Below are 17,425 nucleotides of genomic sequence, written 5' to 3' on the forward strand. Positions count from 1 at the left end.
ACAAAACCCTTCTCAGTGGATAAAACCAAATTTCAGCAGATAAATACTCACAGCAACTGTAGAGAGAAAAGTCCTTCAAACAGGCCTTTGGGAAGTTCTGTGATTTTGTTTCCATAGAGAACACTGTAACAAATAATTCAAAAGGTGATTGATCGGAAGTTGAACAACAATGTATTCATCTAGAATTGCTTTAAAATTGTATGCCCCTGAGAAAAGCACATCAAAGGCTCCAGTGCTGGAATACTGAATTATATTTTAGATAGCATTGGAATACCTGCCAGCTCTATCAAATCAAATGGCAATGGGTTGCATCCAGTCTGCCTTGTTACACTGGTGCAACATGACTTCCATTTCCCCCTCCCCACCCCAGTGTGCTCTGGAGGGTCCCCCCAACCCCCCCAAACTGATTTTGAGGTTGCACAGGGAGACTAGAGGGGACAGTAAAGGAAGAGGAAGCTTTGTTGCATGAACAACACTACAGTAGCTGCCAGCTGTCTAAAATCAGTAGCATTCGACTGTTCAATTTGATTTGATTTAATAATTTGTATTCCCCTTTTCCAACAGCAAATGTTGAGTTCAAAGCAGCTCACAACAGCATTAAAAAAAACCATACATTGCAATCATTATAATATTAAACACAGCAGCATATAGATAAAGCAAACAACAGAAATAAATCCATCAAAACAACGCCAGCCCCATTGTTCTGCCCTGACACTGAGGTCCTCCTCTGAGGGCCTTATGGTGGTTCCCTCACTGCGATAAGTGAAGTTGCAGGGAACCAGGTAGAGGGCCTTCTCGGTAGTGGCGCCCGCCCTGTGGAACACTCTCCCATCAGATGTCAAGGAAATAAACAAATATTTGACTTTTAGAAGTCATCTGAAGGCAGCCGGTATAGGGAAATTTTTAAAGTTTGATGTTTTGCTGTGGTTTTATAAATTGTTGGAAGCTGCCCAGAATGGCTAGAGCAACCCAGTCAGATGGGTTGCTTATTATTATAAGTAATAAATTATTATTATATTATGAATTCAGACTGCAAGCATATTGGTAGCCAGTGAAGATCCTTTTCAAACCACTCGTACAGTTCCTGTAGGTTCTTATGCACAGCAGCCTAGCTGCCACGTTCTGCACTAGCAGTAGCTTCTCCATCATCTTCAAGGGCAGTTCCAGAAAGAGCAGAGTATAGTAATCTAATGGGGAGATTATCTGACCATGTCTTAACTGTGGCCAGGCGAACTCTGCCCAGAAACAACTGCAGCTGGCAAGCCAAACAATGCTGTTCCTTCAAGAGGAGTGCAATCCTGTTTAGAGTCTATTTCCCGGACACAAGAATAACATTTCGTTCCCTCACTGCAATTCGGGGGATTTTGCCTTTCTTTTGAAAGACAGTGGTGGTACTTACAGTGAATTTAGTGAGCGTAGACCCTGAAATGAATCTGGCGCAGCCTCTGAGATCTGATTGTTGCTCAGATCGCTGAAATGAGAAACGAGATTGTTATGATCCGTGAAAGGGACGAACAGCGATTTATTTCAACTCTGTAAGGCGCAGTTGACAAATTTAATCTGAAAACACTTCTTGCAATTAACTTTTAATATGTTTTTTAAGAACAACAACACGAAGTTCAGTTCCCATCATCCAGAAATAGTGGCTTAAATCAGGGTTGGGAATCTGTGGCTCTAACTCCCATCAGCCTTGGCCAGAATCATCAATATTCAAGCAGAAATGGCGAAAGTTGTAGTCCAGAAAATTCTGAAAATCCCTCATCCCTCACTTTAATTCTGGCAATAACCTGAAGCTTTAATGCATTTTTTAATATTTGGGGAGGGGGCAATTAGATTAGCACAGGCACCGAATATTATGCTATCAATGACATTGTGCTGCTATGCTCTGCTTCAAAAATTATTCTCTTAACGGCAAGCACAATTTATATATTCATGTCAATTTGTATTAATAGGTTGGCATAAGTGTCAGTTATTAGCATGACAAAGGAGCTACGTAGACTCAACAATCAGACACAGCCATATCAACCAATCTGTCAGCTGTCAGACATTTTTAAGCACCCATAAACTGATGGAAGGTATTTTGTATAAACCATGACCTGTTTTTCATCCACATGTTTTTTATGTAAGTTCCAAAATATTTCTCACTTACATTCTCCTAAGTTTTTTATATGGCGAGAAAGCTCCAGGGGGGATGACCTTGATTGAATTTTGTTCTAGCCGTCTAGCAAAGAAAAACAACAAAGAATGCTATTGAAGACCCTAAAAACAACACAACAGGGCAGTCCAAAATATGTATAATTTATGTTGGTATCAATGAGAAGGAATGCCTTTTAAAAACATAGGGAATTTTTTTTCTACTATAGTGAAAGTTAATGCCATGGGAGTCAAGGGTCAGCAATTGTTTTCATTTTTTTAAAAAAATTATGAAACCCACCTTCTGTCATTTTGACATGCAGGGTAGTGACAATTTAAATTAAGCACTAATCTAATTTTACATGTGCTGCATATCTGAAATATTTTATGTTATATCCAGTAGAAGGAATCTAAAGAGCTTACAGTTGCTTACCATGGGGATTCAGTTTTTCATAGAAGACTGGAGTAAAAGGTTCAAGCAAGAAGCAAGTCAGACACTCTTTAAAAAGTCATCATTTCCCAACTAACATTTCTTAAATTCCTTATATGCATTAAACCCATATTTATGAATAATGAAATTTGAAATAAAACTGAAACTTTTCCTCCCAGATAACAGGATTGCAATTTATTTCTACAGAATCAGAGATGAGAAATGCTCTTAAAGTTGCTCCTAAGGGTAGAGGAAGTCCTGAAAAGACCGGAGGGGCTTTGCTTGTGCTGCTCTGTCTCCCCGCCTAATAGCTGACGTAGAGGGTAGCGCAGCAGCCGCTTTCCAGAGCATTCTCCAGCTTCCTGCCAGCCCCAAAGCGTCAATGCTGGTTGTGGATATTTTTTTGTATGGATTGAAGAGATAGCAGCAGAGAGGGTGTTTAAAGGGTGCTCCCCCACTTTATGCAATTTCACTTAGGCACACAGGGGCCTGGAATGTAACTCCTGCGTAAGTGGGGAATCTTTCCATCCAGCTGACAGTGCCAATGTTCAGATGTCATGAACAAAGCAATGGGAGCAAGCCAAAAGGAGCCACATCGAGTCTCGGCTGCCACCCCTCTCACATGGCTGAGAGGAGAGGACCACCGGAAGCTTTTGCTTAATCACATTTTGCCTAGGCTAACAAACTGTGCTTAACATTGACATTGATTTGGTTGAAACAAGCCACCTTGGAACAATTGCAAACACGCAATAGGTAACGTTGATCACAGTTCTCTGGTTCAGATGAAATGACAAACTCTGATTAAGCAACAGCTTCCAAACTTTTCCTCCTGGCTGTGTGGGACAAGGTTGGGGGTACACATGAGCCTCACTCCAGTTCAGTGAGATGGTGCCAAGCTATGGTTTAGCATGACACCTGAACACAATAACTATCTCTGGCGCAGGGTAAGTACACACTGTTGGGCAGACACAAAGGCATCTAGGTAGCAGCACTCTCCTTCATGGCTGTTCTTTGTTCGATCTCGCTAAGTTAAGATGCCTACAATAGTTTCTCATCCTACACCCAACACTCCTACTCTAAACCCTTTTAAATTTAATTAAGTTAGAATACTTTCCCGGATGCAAAATATCATCGATTGCTAGATGAGATGCAGAATGGTCTAACTGCAAAATTGGAGCCGTGCTTGGAACAGTTTGCCTTTAAGAACATGGCAAATGTGCTTGTTTAGATGGAATCAATCTATTGAACAACATAACTGACTGATGGACAGTTCATAAGGTTAACTTCTAGCTACATAGCCAAGAATATCCATCACCAGAGAAGAGGGTGCATAATTCTTTGGCAAAGTTGACTTTAGTTAATGGAGAATTCCTTCTTGAAAGAGGCTGGATTCTTCTAACAACCGAAGAGTTTATTCCAAAAAAATATTAAGATAATAATAGAGAAAGGTTTAGAAGCAGTAAACTAGCTAGGGAAACAGTTGGACCTTTGGGTGACATGGGAGTCAAAAGTGAGCTAAATATGGGGGGAAAGATTGCAGATGTACTGAATTAATTCATCACCTTTCCTCATTGAGGAAGATGTAGATCGCTGAGCTTGAACTTTCTCAGGAAAGGTGGGAGTTAGAGGTGAGCAATGAGGTCACCAAATTTGCTGATGACACCAAATTACTGAAAAGAACAAAAAGGAGATTTCAAGGAGTTCCAAAAGGATCTCTCCAAACTGGGGCAATGGTCATTCAAATGGAAAATGAAATTCAGTGCAAGCAGGTGCAAAGATGCACACTGTAGCAAAATGTTCTTTAACTTCATACGTACATGTGGTCTGAACTGATGATGGCTGACTAGAGATCTTGGAGTCACAGTGTACAGCTCAATGAAAATGTTGACCCAGTGTGTAGTGGCAGATGTGAAAAAAGCAACTTCCATATTAGGAATCTTTAGAAAAGGGATTGATAAGTGTCAGTATCTTAAAGCCCTTAGACAAATCTATGATGTGACTGAAGTTCAAAGGAAAAGGTTCAGAAAAGGAAACTCAAATGATGGTTGGGTTTTCCTTTATGGTGAAATTCTGGGCTTTCTAAGTTTGAAAATTTTGCTAGTATATGAACATGACAGATTCAGAAAACAATGCATTGTGTAGCGAATGGGGTTAGAGAGATGTTTTTCTCCTTCTCAAAATTCTAGAACCATAGGACATCCAATGAAGATGTAGGTTGGGAGATTCAAAACATTCAAATAGGAAGGTCTTGACTCTATGCAAAGTTAAACTACGGAATTAGCTACAAAATATAGTGAGGATTATGCAGATTAATTGTGGGTGGGAGTAAATCCAGGGCTGATGCAAGACATTTTGGCACCTGAGGCAAACCATAAAGTGTCCTTCCCTGCCAGGGAAGAATTGAAAATGAAATACAACTTGTATTTCAACTTGTATACAGTGAGATTACACAAGCACTCCCTACTCAGCTCTCTTAGTCTTAATTCCCCTCGTTTACTGATGCACACCCACCAAACCCGAAAGTCAGTTGCCCTGATGTTATCTTTTCATTCAGCAGCCTAACAGCCCACGGACAGAAGCTGTTCTTTACCCTGTTGGTGCGACTAATCGTGCTTCTATATCTTCTGCCCGAGGGCAGGAGATCAAGAAAGTGCCGGCCAGGGTGTGAATCATCCCTGAGAATTTTCGTCAGTCTCCTGAGGCAACGCTATTTCATCCAGTGGATTCATGGGACAGCCCATAATATCTTGTGCTGTATTCACCACCCTCTGTAGGCACTTCCTATCCGTTGATGTCAAACCAGCGTACCACACCGTGATGCAGTATGAAAGGGGTGAGTGAAGATCTACATCAGAAACAAGGGGGTAATAAAGACCTACATTGGGAACAAGTGTGGAGACCAGCAGCACCTCGTACACACCAAGAGGCTGGTGGATTCAGCCTCCAAAGACTGCACCACACTGGCAGCAACAGCAGGTGATGCATTCCTGGGATGCATTCCTTGGAGGCTCCTATAGATTCCTCCATCCAAGGCATTTGTATCACCTTGCCTCATGGGTGAGCCGGCCCTGGGTAAGGTTATATAAGCCATGATGGCTATATTCCAGAGAATGCTGAAGATCCACCACCTTACCCTGGCTTTTGACACTTGAGATGAATATTTTAGTGATTGCTAGCTGTTTTAGATGGAAGTAAGAGCTGGGCCATAATAAAGAAAATAAAGAAGGCTGATTGCCGAAGAATCGATGCTTTTGAATTATGGTGCTGGAGGAGACGCTTGAGAGTCCCATGGACTGCAAGAAGATCAAACCTATCCATTCTGAAGGAAATCAGCCCTGAGTGCTCACTGGAAGGACAGATCGTGAAGCTGAGGCTCCAATACTTTGGCCACCTCATGAGAAGAGAAGACTCCCTGGAAAAGACCCTGATGTTGGGAAAGATGGAGGGCACAAGGAGAAGGGGACGGCAGAGGACGAGATGGTTGGATAGTGTTCTCGAAGCTACCAGCATGAGTTTGACCAAACTGCGGGAGGCAGTGGAAGACAGGAGTGCCTGGAGTGCTCTGATTCATGGGGTCATGAAGAGTCGGACACGACTAAACGACTAAACAACAACAACAGCTTTTTTAGACTGTTGTTAGTGTTGTGTTCTAACGTTGCAACCCGTCCTGGGACCTTGTGCTGACGGGTGGGTAATAAATAAATAAAGAACAAAATTGAATAGTATGCCTCTGAATACCAGTTGCTAGGGATCATCAGCAGGAAAATGCTACTGCGTTCATCTCCCGCTTTGGGGCTTCACATAGGCATTTGGAAATCCATGGAGGGAACAGCATGCCAGACTCGATCTGATCCAGCAGAGATTCTTCTTATACTCTCATGAACTGTTTGTTTTTAATTTTATGTAAGCTGCCTTGAGCTGTGTAATGCCACATAAAAATGTTTTAAATTAAAAATATCTTAACAACTGTCTACGCTTATATGGGGCCATCGTTATTATTATTATTACAGCGTATATGTGAAATCCTGTTCTCTTTAAAAGGCCCAAGTGTTACAAAATCAAATCAAATGAAAACCAGCGCAAAAGTAAAACCAAGTAATCCAAATGTAAGAGAAATGTAACTTAAAATAACCAGCAACAGCAATACAAGCAATAAACCAGCTAGATAACCCAATGGAAAACGTTTAACAGACAAGCTTTAACTGGCAAAAAGACAAGGATTTTGTAAGGTGGTCTTTCCTGGTCAGGGAATCCCAAAGAGTTAAATTGTGCTTCCCCAAGTTGATGCCTTCAGGCTGTTGTGGGACTACAACTCTCTTCACCTGCATCAACATGGGCAATGGTCAGAGGTGATGGGACTTGTAATGGACCATGGAGGGCAGCATGTTGGCTGTTCTGGACACAGAAATCCAGGGAGTGGGTGACCAGCCCTCTCAGACTGGAGAGCAGAAGCAATCCCTCAACTTCTTAATCCCAAAGCAATATGCTTTGACTGTACTAATCTGGTACCAGAGTCAAACGTAAACCAAGAAAGTGATTCAGAAAAATTACTGGGCGGAAGGTATTATGCACGATAGAATTTTCAAGTATTTTTTCCCCTCACCATTGAGAACTTTCCTTTCTCGATAAAATAATATAGCTGCACATCTGTCAATGCAAGGTACAAAACCCAATAAAACAATGTTTGATCATGTGCTTCAAAGGAAATGTGGAGACTATCTACTTACAGCTATCCACATCACTTTGCTGCATTGTTATGCACTGAAGAAACAAGGAACGCTGGACTTCCTCTAATTGGCATCTAACTCTCCCCCACCCCCCAAAACTACTGAAAACCAAAAATGCTGGATTCATGGGCAAGGAACTCTGTGAGAAAAGTCAGGTTTTTCTTAGCAAATCCCTGGGTAATGGCACACTCAGGTTTCAAATACAACAGGAACCTCAACTCCACTTCTACACCTGGGAATACAAGACACCCCACTCAAGCAAGGAAGGGGGGACCCGTTCTGCAAACATGACTCCTGCACATCCCATCCACTTCCACAGGAAAAACTATATCGGGCAAATATTCTACCTACACTCAACAGACACATGCAGTCTTTCTCTCTCGCAGAATAACATTCTATTCTGGGCAGAAGAGCAATAGCCCATGAACCCTCAAATGAAGGTAATTTCCCAACATGCACAGGTGAAGGCAATGGAGATCACAGCTACCATTCTTGGGAAACTAGGAGAACGCTTCAATCTCCCAGGACATTCTATATAAGATCTCAAAGTAGCTGCCTTATTACAAAAGAATTTCAGAAATAGACTGGAAAGAGAAGTTGCTGAATTGCAACTTATCACCAAACTTAAAACCATGGAGAGACCTGGTCTGAAGAGAGACATTGGATTCTTATCTCATTATACATGATAAAGCTATTTTTAGCCATCTCACCCCTTGCTTTTTCCTGTAAGACCAATTGCAGTCCTTAACAGTCGTTTACCACGCTATCAGCCAATCACCCATTCCCACCACCCTTCTAAGTAATACCCCTCCCCACCCTCTCACTATATATAAAGGTCTGGTGATATATAAGTACCGCGAAGAATCTGCGACAGACGCTGAAAATTGCACCTGTGCAGAAGCAATTTTTTTACATCTGGACATGTGCAGATGCAATTTCTGGTATCTGCGCATGCACAGGCGTGATTTCTGGCGGCTCTCGGCAAGTCCCTGCACCGCGCTGCGCTGGTTTAGCGCAGTGCACTGGGGACTCATTGAGCGGGCAGCTCAGTTCGGGGGGGAGGGCTCATGGGCCAGTAAAACGGTCTTCGTGGGCCACATCCTGCCCTTGGGCTGCACGTTGCCTGCCCCTGTTCCAGAGAGACCTTTATTCCCAAGAAGTTATTGCATGTACTCAGGCTCTTCACCAGATGACCTCAGACTTGGGACCTGTTTGCCTCCATGTCAGCAGCCACATCCTGGATGCGAACGCCCAGCTACAGGGCCTTGTTGCAGGATCTTGGCTCCTCACTCCCTATGGAACCTGACCCTGGGCTTGGCTTAAGACTGGGGCCTCCTGGTCGTTTTCTGATGCAGACTCCAGCTGAGGGATGACACTAGTATACTCTTGGTTTCTACTATGCTACTGGAAGTGCAGACAAACTCAATTGCATTGCACTGAAGTAGCTTTGCTTTTTATATTCACAAGAAGAAATCAAACTTCCTTAACACAGAAAACAAATATAAGCAATATAATCACAGGTGGTATTATATATGGCAATAAAAATGCCTCACATCTTAGCATATTTCCCATCTGCTGTTAGAATAAATGGCAAAAAACAGATGTCAGCAAACGAAATAGATCTTAGCAAAGGAAATCACTGTAGCTCCTGAATCTAAAAGGTTATGACAGATACTGACACAATTTCTTACTATGCCTAATGACTGTCTTTTGACAAAGGAAGCGATCTCATGTTCTTCGTATGCTTTCCGAAGCCTTCAGGCTATTATACAAATCTACTCCAAAGCATTTGCATCAACTAAATATTGCTTATGATGTTACTTGTAAAATAATATCATGAATTTTCTACTTACATCCTCAAAGTGCTGTTCATAACCGCTGTTCTATATACTTGCCCCTTGACTGTTAAACAAGCCTGTCTGACAGTCTACTCAATATCTATGTTAGTGAATCTTTAAACATTGTCCTACAGCTTGACTAGTATTTAATATCTACACAAATTGTTCTATCAAGCAGTACCTCAAGGGACTGGTTGTTAATGACAAAAATGCCTCCAGTTGCATTTTATCAGCAAAAGCGATGAACACTGTCATCATGGAGTAACACAACAATAAATCATCTGTATTCAGAAGAAAGTTTTGCTCTAACGTGGAAGATGCAGCTCATTTTCTGCCATGTAGGCAATGGATTTCTGTGACGTCTTTCAGTACTCTTGCTTTTGGATAACACGTGTCAGAAACCATAAAGAAAAGGCAGGCTACAGCCTGAACCAACTGAACTTAACTGAGAAACCAATTGGAAATCAATGAGGAAAAGGGGTGGGGGAGGAAAATCTAGTAAGGGAACACCTTAGGCAGAACTGAAGGCCATATTCTGTTGCCACTGACCATAGTAAAACCTCTAAGCAGTTTACAAGAAGTATTAAAATTATAAATAAAAACAGTTAAAACTATCAAAAACATTTGAAGGTAATAAAGATTAACAGTAAAATAAATTAAAACACCTCAACATATATGTGTCTGGATAGGCTCGCCTAAACAAATGCGTTTTAAACAGGCACTGAAAAGTGTTCAGTGAAGTCACTTGTCTGGTGTCAATAAGCAGGCAGTTCCAAAGTTTAAGTGTTGCCTACACTTCATCAGCACCACTACCTATCTCTTGGGCGGCTGACGAAAAGGACAACATTCAAAATACAATATATATAGTAATTGAAATAAACAACAAGAAATAAGAAAAAGCGTAAGTAGTTCACAGCTCAGATTAAAACCACACTAAGCCACAACTGCCCAAGATTAGTTCAAAGCACATTGAAAAATTATGAGTGAAGGAAAAAGCCATCACCTGGCACTAGGAAGACCATAAGAGAAGGCCTCAGGCTAACCTCCCTGGAGAGGTTTTTCCATGCCTCATCGAAAGTGGCCCTCACTCTGGAAACCCCTCATCTACTTGGTGAGTAGGCTCAGGTCCCCAAGGAAGATCTGGATAGGAATTTGTTGGGGATGGCATAAGGTAACCTGGTCCCAAGGGATTTAAAACTTTAAATCGGGCCCAAAATCAGATTAGGGTGCAGTACGGCTGATAACTGGCACAATGTGACCAAAATGCTCATTTAATAGTGCTGTGACCCTATTTTGAACCAACTGCAGTCTCCAAACCATTTTTAAAGCCAGTCTCTGATACGACATATTTAAACAGCCTACGTGGGAGGTTACCAAAGCATGAGTAAATTGTGGCTACGCTTGTCTTCTCCAGATACGGTTGTAGCTGGAGTATCAGCCAGAGATGAAAAAGGCACTTTGAACAACACAACAGACTGTGACAATGTTGGATCCAAAAGCACCCTCCAAATTGCATAACTGACCCTTTATGGGGAGCGAAGCCCCTTCTAGAAGAGGTTTCGTAACATCACCTGGATGGACAAACCAATCATTGTCTTATACCCTGCCCTGTCTGACTTTGTTCACCTTCATCTAGTCAAAACCCCCAAATCTGCTTTGGAGATGTGCAAGTTTTCTCTGCACTCAGAGTTTTAACACCTCCTAGATCAGGCTTCCTCAAACTCGGCCCTCCAGATGTTTTTGGCCTACAACTCCCAGGATCCCTAGCTAGCAGGACCAGTGGTCAGGGATGATGGGAATTGTGGTCTCAAGACATCTGGAGGGCTGAATTTGAGGAAGCCTGTCCTAGATGCAGAAAACGTGAGGGCTAGGTTTCTGATGTTGTCACTGCTGAAACTTCCAACACAATGCTAGATCCCAGTGCTCATGTTTGGACTTGGTGAGTTGCTGGGAAAGGCCACACCATGATGGTAACAAGAAGCCACTAAGTGTCCGGAACACTCCATAGATATCTTCAAACAGAATCTGTTTGAGTACATAGTCAACTGTTTTATGGCTGTGGCCATCAGGAGAAAGGTTTCCAAGCATTCATTTTCAGCACATAATTCTGAACTTATGGGGCACCCAAGGTGGCTGACATCAGATGGGAGAAAACTTCTAAATATTTCACATGTACTTATTTAAAATTATAGCCCTTCTCATGATGTCTGGGTCGATTGAAACTCAAAAACATTTACACAAACATATCCATTTGAATCCATTTTGGGGGGGGGGGAATGTAGTCTGCTATATTTAGCCCACAAAAGCAAATACAAGATTATGTGAAATATCCATTCAGAAAATGATGCCATTATGAAGTTATATTTCTGTATGCCCCATTTTAGCACAGTTCGAGCTTGTGATAAACAATTAAAAAACAAGACAAGAAACGAATTAAATGAGTAAAAGTAGGGGGGAACCCCATTACGTACATCTCTGTGATGGTTTCTGGCAGATTGGTCGGGATCTCCGAAAGGCCCTTCCCTCGGCAGTCCACAATGTTGTTGCTACAGGTACATGCAGAAGGACAGTGCAAGACGCTGCAGGAGGGAGCCATAAAAGACTGATGACCTGGAAACAGTAACAGATTGCTACTTCTAAAACTGCAAGAATGCTATTAATGAAACACCTAATTTACCCTCACTACACAAGCAACGCTTTTTCTAACCCTCCCCCCAATCGGCTCCAGAATACAGATTCCAAAACTGCCTTAAAGCGAAATATGCAGAAGTAGATGCTTAGAAAATGCTTTCACATATTGTATGGCGGAAGCCTGGATTAAAGTACCCACATTTCCATTGCCCAGTGCCTAGAAAGCAGAGGTGCCAACTTGAAGGAAATATTGGGGGGTCCCAGGTAAGCCCCTCCCTGCACAATCAATCACAAGCACATGCACCATTTGAATGGCAATGCCCATCAACTTGGGTGGGTGGGATGGACGGACGGACCATTAAATATTTTATTTGAGGGGCCAAATGGACCTCAGCTGCTAGGACTGAGCTTCTATGCTAGAAAGGATGGGTCCAAGCAGCTTTCCACTTGCCCTGCTCCTTTCCCAGGGGAAACCTGCTCTTCAGCTCTAAATCGCAATCCACAGAAAACCCAATTGCCATTTGCTCCAACTGAGCACTAAAGAGCAGCTTTCCCAGGAAGGAAAAGCAGCAGGACGAGAGGAAATGTGGGTAAGCCCAGAGATTCCACCATATCAATGTCTTTCATAGCTTTCATAGGGAACCTTCTTCAGCCTTTTATGCTGACCAAATAATTTATAATTGCCAATGTGCAGTCTTTAACTTACCAACATTGATTAACACATATGTATTTATTTGGCAGTCAGTTCATTCTTCACTGGCGCAAACAAGCAAAAATAAGTTAATAAATTGCTCCCTTAATTTAAAGCATTTATGGAGCACCCACGGTTGCTGAAGTCAACGGCAGGGGTGACTTCTGTGGGCTTTGGTGTACACTGACCCTCTTGGGGTTTTTTGTTTTCTGCATTTGGAGTTATTGGGCAAAAAAGCTTTTGACATCACAGAATCACAGCAGTGGACTGAGTCAGCAATAAATGAAGCATTTTTAAAAAAAATGTAAAGACATTTTTTAAAAAATGTAAAGACATACAGTATCACAGCAAATGATGGCAGCAGTTAGTAAAATAAGATAAAAAAATAGAGGGCACAGTAAAGCTTTTAGCACAATTGTATCACAGTGGGAAACCCACATGAACAGTATTTTAAAATACATTTTTAAAAAATGGGTGGAAATCTCTTGGGGACCAATACACAGGTGAGCCACTCCTGCTTCGCAGAACCTGTTGCAACTTTCAAGAATACTGAATTATCTCATTTTTTAAATACTACTTGAGAAAATTTCTTCACTGCTGAAAACCCCTCTTTTCAGTGAGCCTTTTGGTGAGTAAAAGAGAAAATGGGCAGGTACAACTGTTGTATACACATTTAGAGGAAACGTGATGAAGCAATGCTAATGATTTAATCTGTCATTAAAAGATTGGTTTTATTTAAATGAACTTGCCTTCTTCCTCATCTAGGGGAGTATGAACAGAGGAAAAATAGAGACAAATGTTAGTGGTATAGCAGTAGTTATTTTAATATGTCATTACAAGCAATCGAAAAAGCCACAGACATGGTAAAATGTACAGAACGAATTCCGTTTTCCAAACCCTTGGGTACCCTTGGCTGTAAAAATGGCAAGAACATAAACGAGTACACTTCGAATACGATACTTATTTTATGTTAAAAAAACTCTCTGGATTTAATAACCTGGGCCCAAACTTTTCACCCACCCTCATAATTATGATACTAGATGTGTAACCTGAGACACTCTAGGTTGAATCTAATCATAGCAAAGGTGCAGTTCTTCTGTGAGTGACTCCCATAGGGCTCGGAAGAAGCTGGCTTCAACCCATCCCACACCTATGCACATGCAGGGTACAACTGCTTGATAGGGGAAATATCTAACCTTTTTCTACCTCCAATACCTTGAGGGACGAGGGTGGCGCTGTGGTCTAAACCACTGAGCCTTCGGCTTGCCAATCAAAAAGTCAGCAGTTCAAATCCCCGTGACAGGGTGAGCTCCCGTTGCTCGGACCCAGCTCCTGCCAACCTAGAAGTTTGAAAGCACGCCCAAAAGTGCAAGTAGATTAATAGGTACTGCTCCAGTGGGAAGTTAAACGGCGATTCCGTGCGCTGCTCTGGTGTTGGTGTTCCGTTGTGCCAGAAGCGGCTTAGTCATGCTGGCCACATGACCCAGAAAAACTGTCTGTGGAGCAGACAAATGACATCTCCCTCGGTCTGTAAAGCGAGGTAAGCGCCGCAACCCCAGAGTCATTCATGACTTGACTTAACTGTCAGGGTCCCTTTACCATTTACCTCCAGTAAAGGGAAAAAAAGGTAAGGGACCCCTGGACAGTTAAGTCTACTCAAAGCTGACTATGGGGTTGTGGCGCTCATCTTGCTTTCAGGCCAAGGGAGCCGGCGTTTGTCCACAGACAGCTTTCCAGGTCATGTGGCCAGCATGACTAAACCGCTTCTGGTGCAATGGAACACCATGACAGAAACCAGAGCGCATGGAAACACTGTTTACCTTCCTGCCACAGTGGTACCTATTTATCTACTTGCACTGGCGTTATTTTGAACTGCTAGGTTGGCAGAAGCTGGGGCAGAGCAACAGGAGCTCAGCCTGTTGTGTGGATTCAAACCGCCAACCTTCCAATCAGCAAGTCCAAGAGGCTCAGTGGTTTAGACCACAGTGCCACCCATGTCCCCCTACCTCCAGTATCCCCAGCTAGCCCCCCCCTCTTTTCCAGTACAAGGTGCTCATGGTTCTGGAGAGTGTGAAATCTGCTTCAGGCACATTGGGATGACTAGATAAGGATACAGTTGGTACATGCATGCCTCCCAGACTCCCAACTTTGAGCTGAGCTGCCTGCATCTATATAGCCAAGGGAAGGGGTTGAGACACATGCAGCCTGACTTTAAGTAGATTGAACGCATTATGTTTTGTGCACAATTAGTGAAGCTTGTGTTACCCATGCCTTCTTTCAGGCTGTTTTGTCATGCATTACACATCAAGGTAGTGCTGTAATAATACTCAGAGTCTTACCGCTGCAGACGAATTCCCGTTTTTGAACCTCAGCTACATTGTGACCCCTTAAATGTGAGGGTCCCATGCACTGAGTGTATAGTCCAACCCGAGGTCGCTGGCGTAGCCAATCGGAGAGCCAAGCTAGATGGCAATCACAGTAAAGGTTGTTGGAGTGTAGTCGGCTGGATGAAACACAGCAAAATAAAACCAAAAAGTACATAAAGGCAATATAGTCTAGTAAGTACAAAGCAAACGATGAAACATGATTAAAGTCTACAGTTGCAACATTACGCACTTAGTCTAGAAGACCTGTTTATGGTGCATTCATGCCGATCTCCCCCCACAAGTTGTCAGAGAGGTTATAATGTGTTAACTGCTTGCTGAGCATTCGCCTATAATTGGTTTATATGAGGTTATTAGGGGCTGCTGCCCCTGCTTGAGTTGCTCAGTAACCATACCTGCTACCAAGCTCCCACTCCTCCACAGCTCCTTCAACATCCCCATCCCCACCTACTGTATTTTTTGCTCTATAAGACGCACGTTTCCCCTCCTAAAAAGTAAGGGAAAATGTGTGTGCGTCGTATGGAGAGAATGCAGGCTGCGCAGCTATCCCAGAAGCCAGAACAGCAGCACTCCCTCTTGCTGTTCTAGCTTCTGACTTAGCCGCACTCTGTCCCTTCCCCCACCTCCCGCAAAAGCCAGCAAGAGCCGCGCTCCCTTTAAAGAGCCATGCGGAGCGTGTGTGCAGCTCTTGGGGGCTTTTCCCCGAGGAGGGAGAAGGGCAACCCATCAGTGGCGGGCTGCCCTTTTTCCTCCTCGCGGAAAAGCCTGCAAGCATCGCACACACACTCCACGCGGCTCATGAAAGGGAGCATTGAGCAGAGCCTGGGATGCATACAGGCTCTGCTCAGTGCTCCCTTTAAAGAATCTTTTTTTTCTTTCATTCCCCCTCGAAAAACTAGGTGCGTCTTATGGTTGGGTGCGTCTTATAGGGTGAAAAATATACTATACACCATTCCTACTTTGCTGCCAATCCTCATCCCCCAGAGTTTGCCCCAAACTGCCCCTTTCCCCACAGTTTGCTAAAAACTCTCCCTGCCCCATCTTCTCATAATTATGACATCATTAATCTATTGTCCCCACTACTACTAATAAGACCATTGCTATTGAGCTGACATTTAACTCTCTTTCCTCGCTGCCTTGACTGTGGCTACATACGTAGCTCAGTTGATAGAGCATGGAACTCTTAACCTCAGGGTCACTGAGTTCAAGTCCCACGTTGGGCAAAGGATTCCTGCAGGGAGTTGGACTAGATGACCCTCGTGGTCCATTCCAACGTGACAGTGATAGGTCTGCTATCACTTTTGAGGCCCCGCTCTTTACCACTCTGGGGAAATGAAAGATGGGAACTCTGTCCTGGGTTCTCACTGCCTCTCTTGAGAGATGAACATTTCTGTGCCTGCAAAATCTGACTGAGACACAGTAGGCCTTTAAGAATGCTGCAGCCTTTAGGTCTGTGAAAGATTGGAGGGCGGCACTGAGAAACTTTTCCCTATGGATCCTAGGAATTTGTGGGTAGCTTGTGAGTAGGAGAAGATAGGTAAATGACATCCAAGGTTTTTAGACTGAGAAATGGAGAAACCATGGACCAAGAATAATGCGATGTATACAGTGGTGCCTTGCAAGACGAAAAGAATCCGTTCCACGAGTCTCTTCGTCTTGCGGTTTTTTTCGTCTTGCGAAGCAAGCCCATTAGCGGCTTAGCAGATCAGCTGATAAGCAGCTTAGCGGATCAGCTGTTAAGAGGCTTAGCGGCTTGGGAAAAAGGGGGGGGAAACCCCACAGGAACTCACAAGACATTTTCGTCTTGCGAAGCAAGCCCATAGGAAATTCGTTTTGCGAAGCACCTCCAAAACGGAAAACCCTTTCGTCTAGCGGGTTTTCTGTCTTGCAAGGCATTCGTCTTGCGGGGCACCACTGTATATCTGGGGTGTTCCTAATATTACCAGACCACCAACAAATATTCCCATTACCTTCCTCTCTAGCAGATCCCTCTCCCTGTATCTCAGAGCAATCCTTCTATACTGATCTCAAACCTTGGTCTTTCCTTTACTGTAAGACTGCCTTTTGATTAGGGAACTGATGTTCCATGCTAAAACCTGAGTTTTAAGAACAATCGCTAATGAACATTTTGCGGTATTATTAGCCACCAGCATAACTGCTTGCAGAAATCCTTTTGTTAGCACATTTTCTGCTGAATCGTCTCTTCCATCTCTTTTGGTTTAATTACAGTAGAGGGGATTAGGTGCATTGACACCTAGAGACCCATGCTCAAAACAATGCTTAATATTAAGATACCAAACCCGTGTTTTCATCTTGGCATGTGGGCTCTATTTGGGGAAACGAAGTATTGGATTGTGAAGGTGATCATAGCAGCAGTGCAGTTAATTAAAGGCTGGAGGGAGTAAAAAGAGCCAAGGAAGGATTTGAGCTTTTCAGCTGTTGGTGGAAAGATGTTGCATTGATAGCAGGGGGTTAAGGTTGATAGCATAGGTTAAAGTTGTCCAGTAAAAAAAGAGGATAGGGCTCCTGAACTGTTAAAAGTTGATTATTTATTCCTAAGGTTGGTGACTGGACATGGCAGCCAGGACCAT

The 17,425-nt window shown here is 43.1% G+C and overlaps 1 protein-coding gene across 10 annotated transcripts in view; it reads right to left on the reverse strand.

Moving 5' to 3' along the window:
- Window positions 1–17,425, reverse strand: part of SLIT2 (slit guidance ligand 2) — a 232,426-nt gene that overhangs the window by 62,468 nt on the left and 152,533 nt on the right. For 6 of the 10 annotated variants that reach the window (XM_083457985.1, XM_083457979.1, XM_083457984.1 and 3 more), the window contains exons 8-12: window positions 14,778–14,953; window positions 11,600–11,738; window positions 2,150–2,221; window positions 1,400–1,471; window positions 52–123 (exon numbers count right to left, since the gene is read on the reverse strand). In XM_083457985.1, coding sequence (XP_083314111.1) covers window positions 52–123; window positions 1,400–1,471; window positions 2,150–2,221; window positions 11,600–11,738; window positions 14,778–14,953 — 531 coding nt within the window. The remainder of the gene's footprint in view (window positions 1–51; window positions 124–1,399; window positions 1,472–2,149; window positions 2,222–11,599; window positions 11,739–14,777; window positions 14,954–17,425) is intronic. The other 4 variants (XM_083457980.1, XM_083457978.1, XM_083457977.1 and 1 more) reach the window with 1 other exon arrangement.

This window comes from Podarcis tiliguerta (assembly GCF_965153285.1).
Source record: "Podarcis tiliguerta genome assembly, chromosome: 9".
Lineage (NCBI taxonomy): Eukaryota > Metazoa > Chordata > Lepidosauria > Squamata > Lacertidae > Podarcis > Podarcis tiliguerta.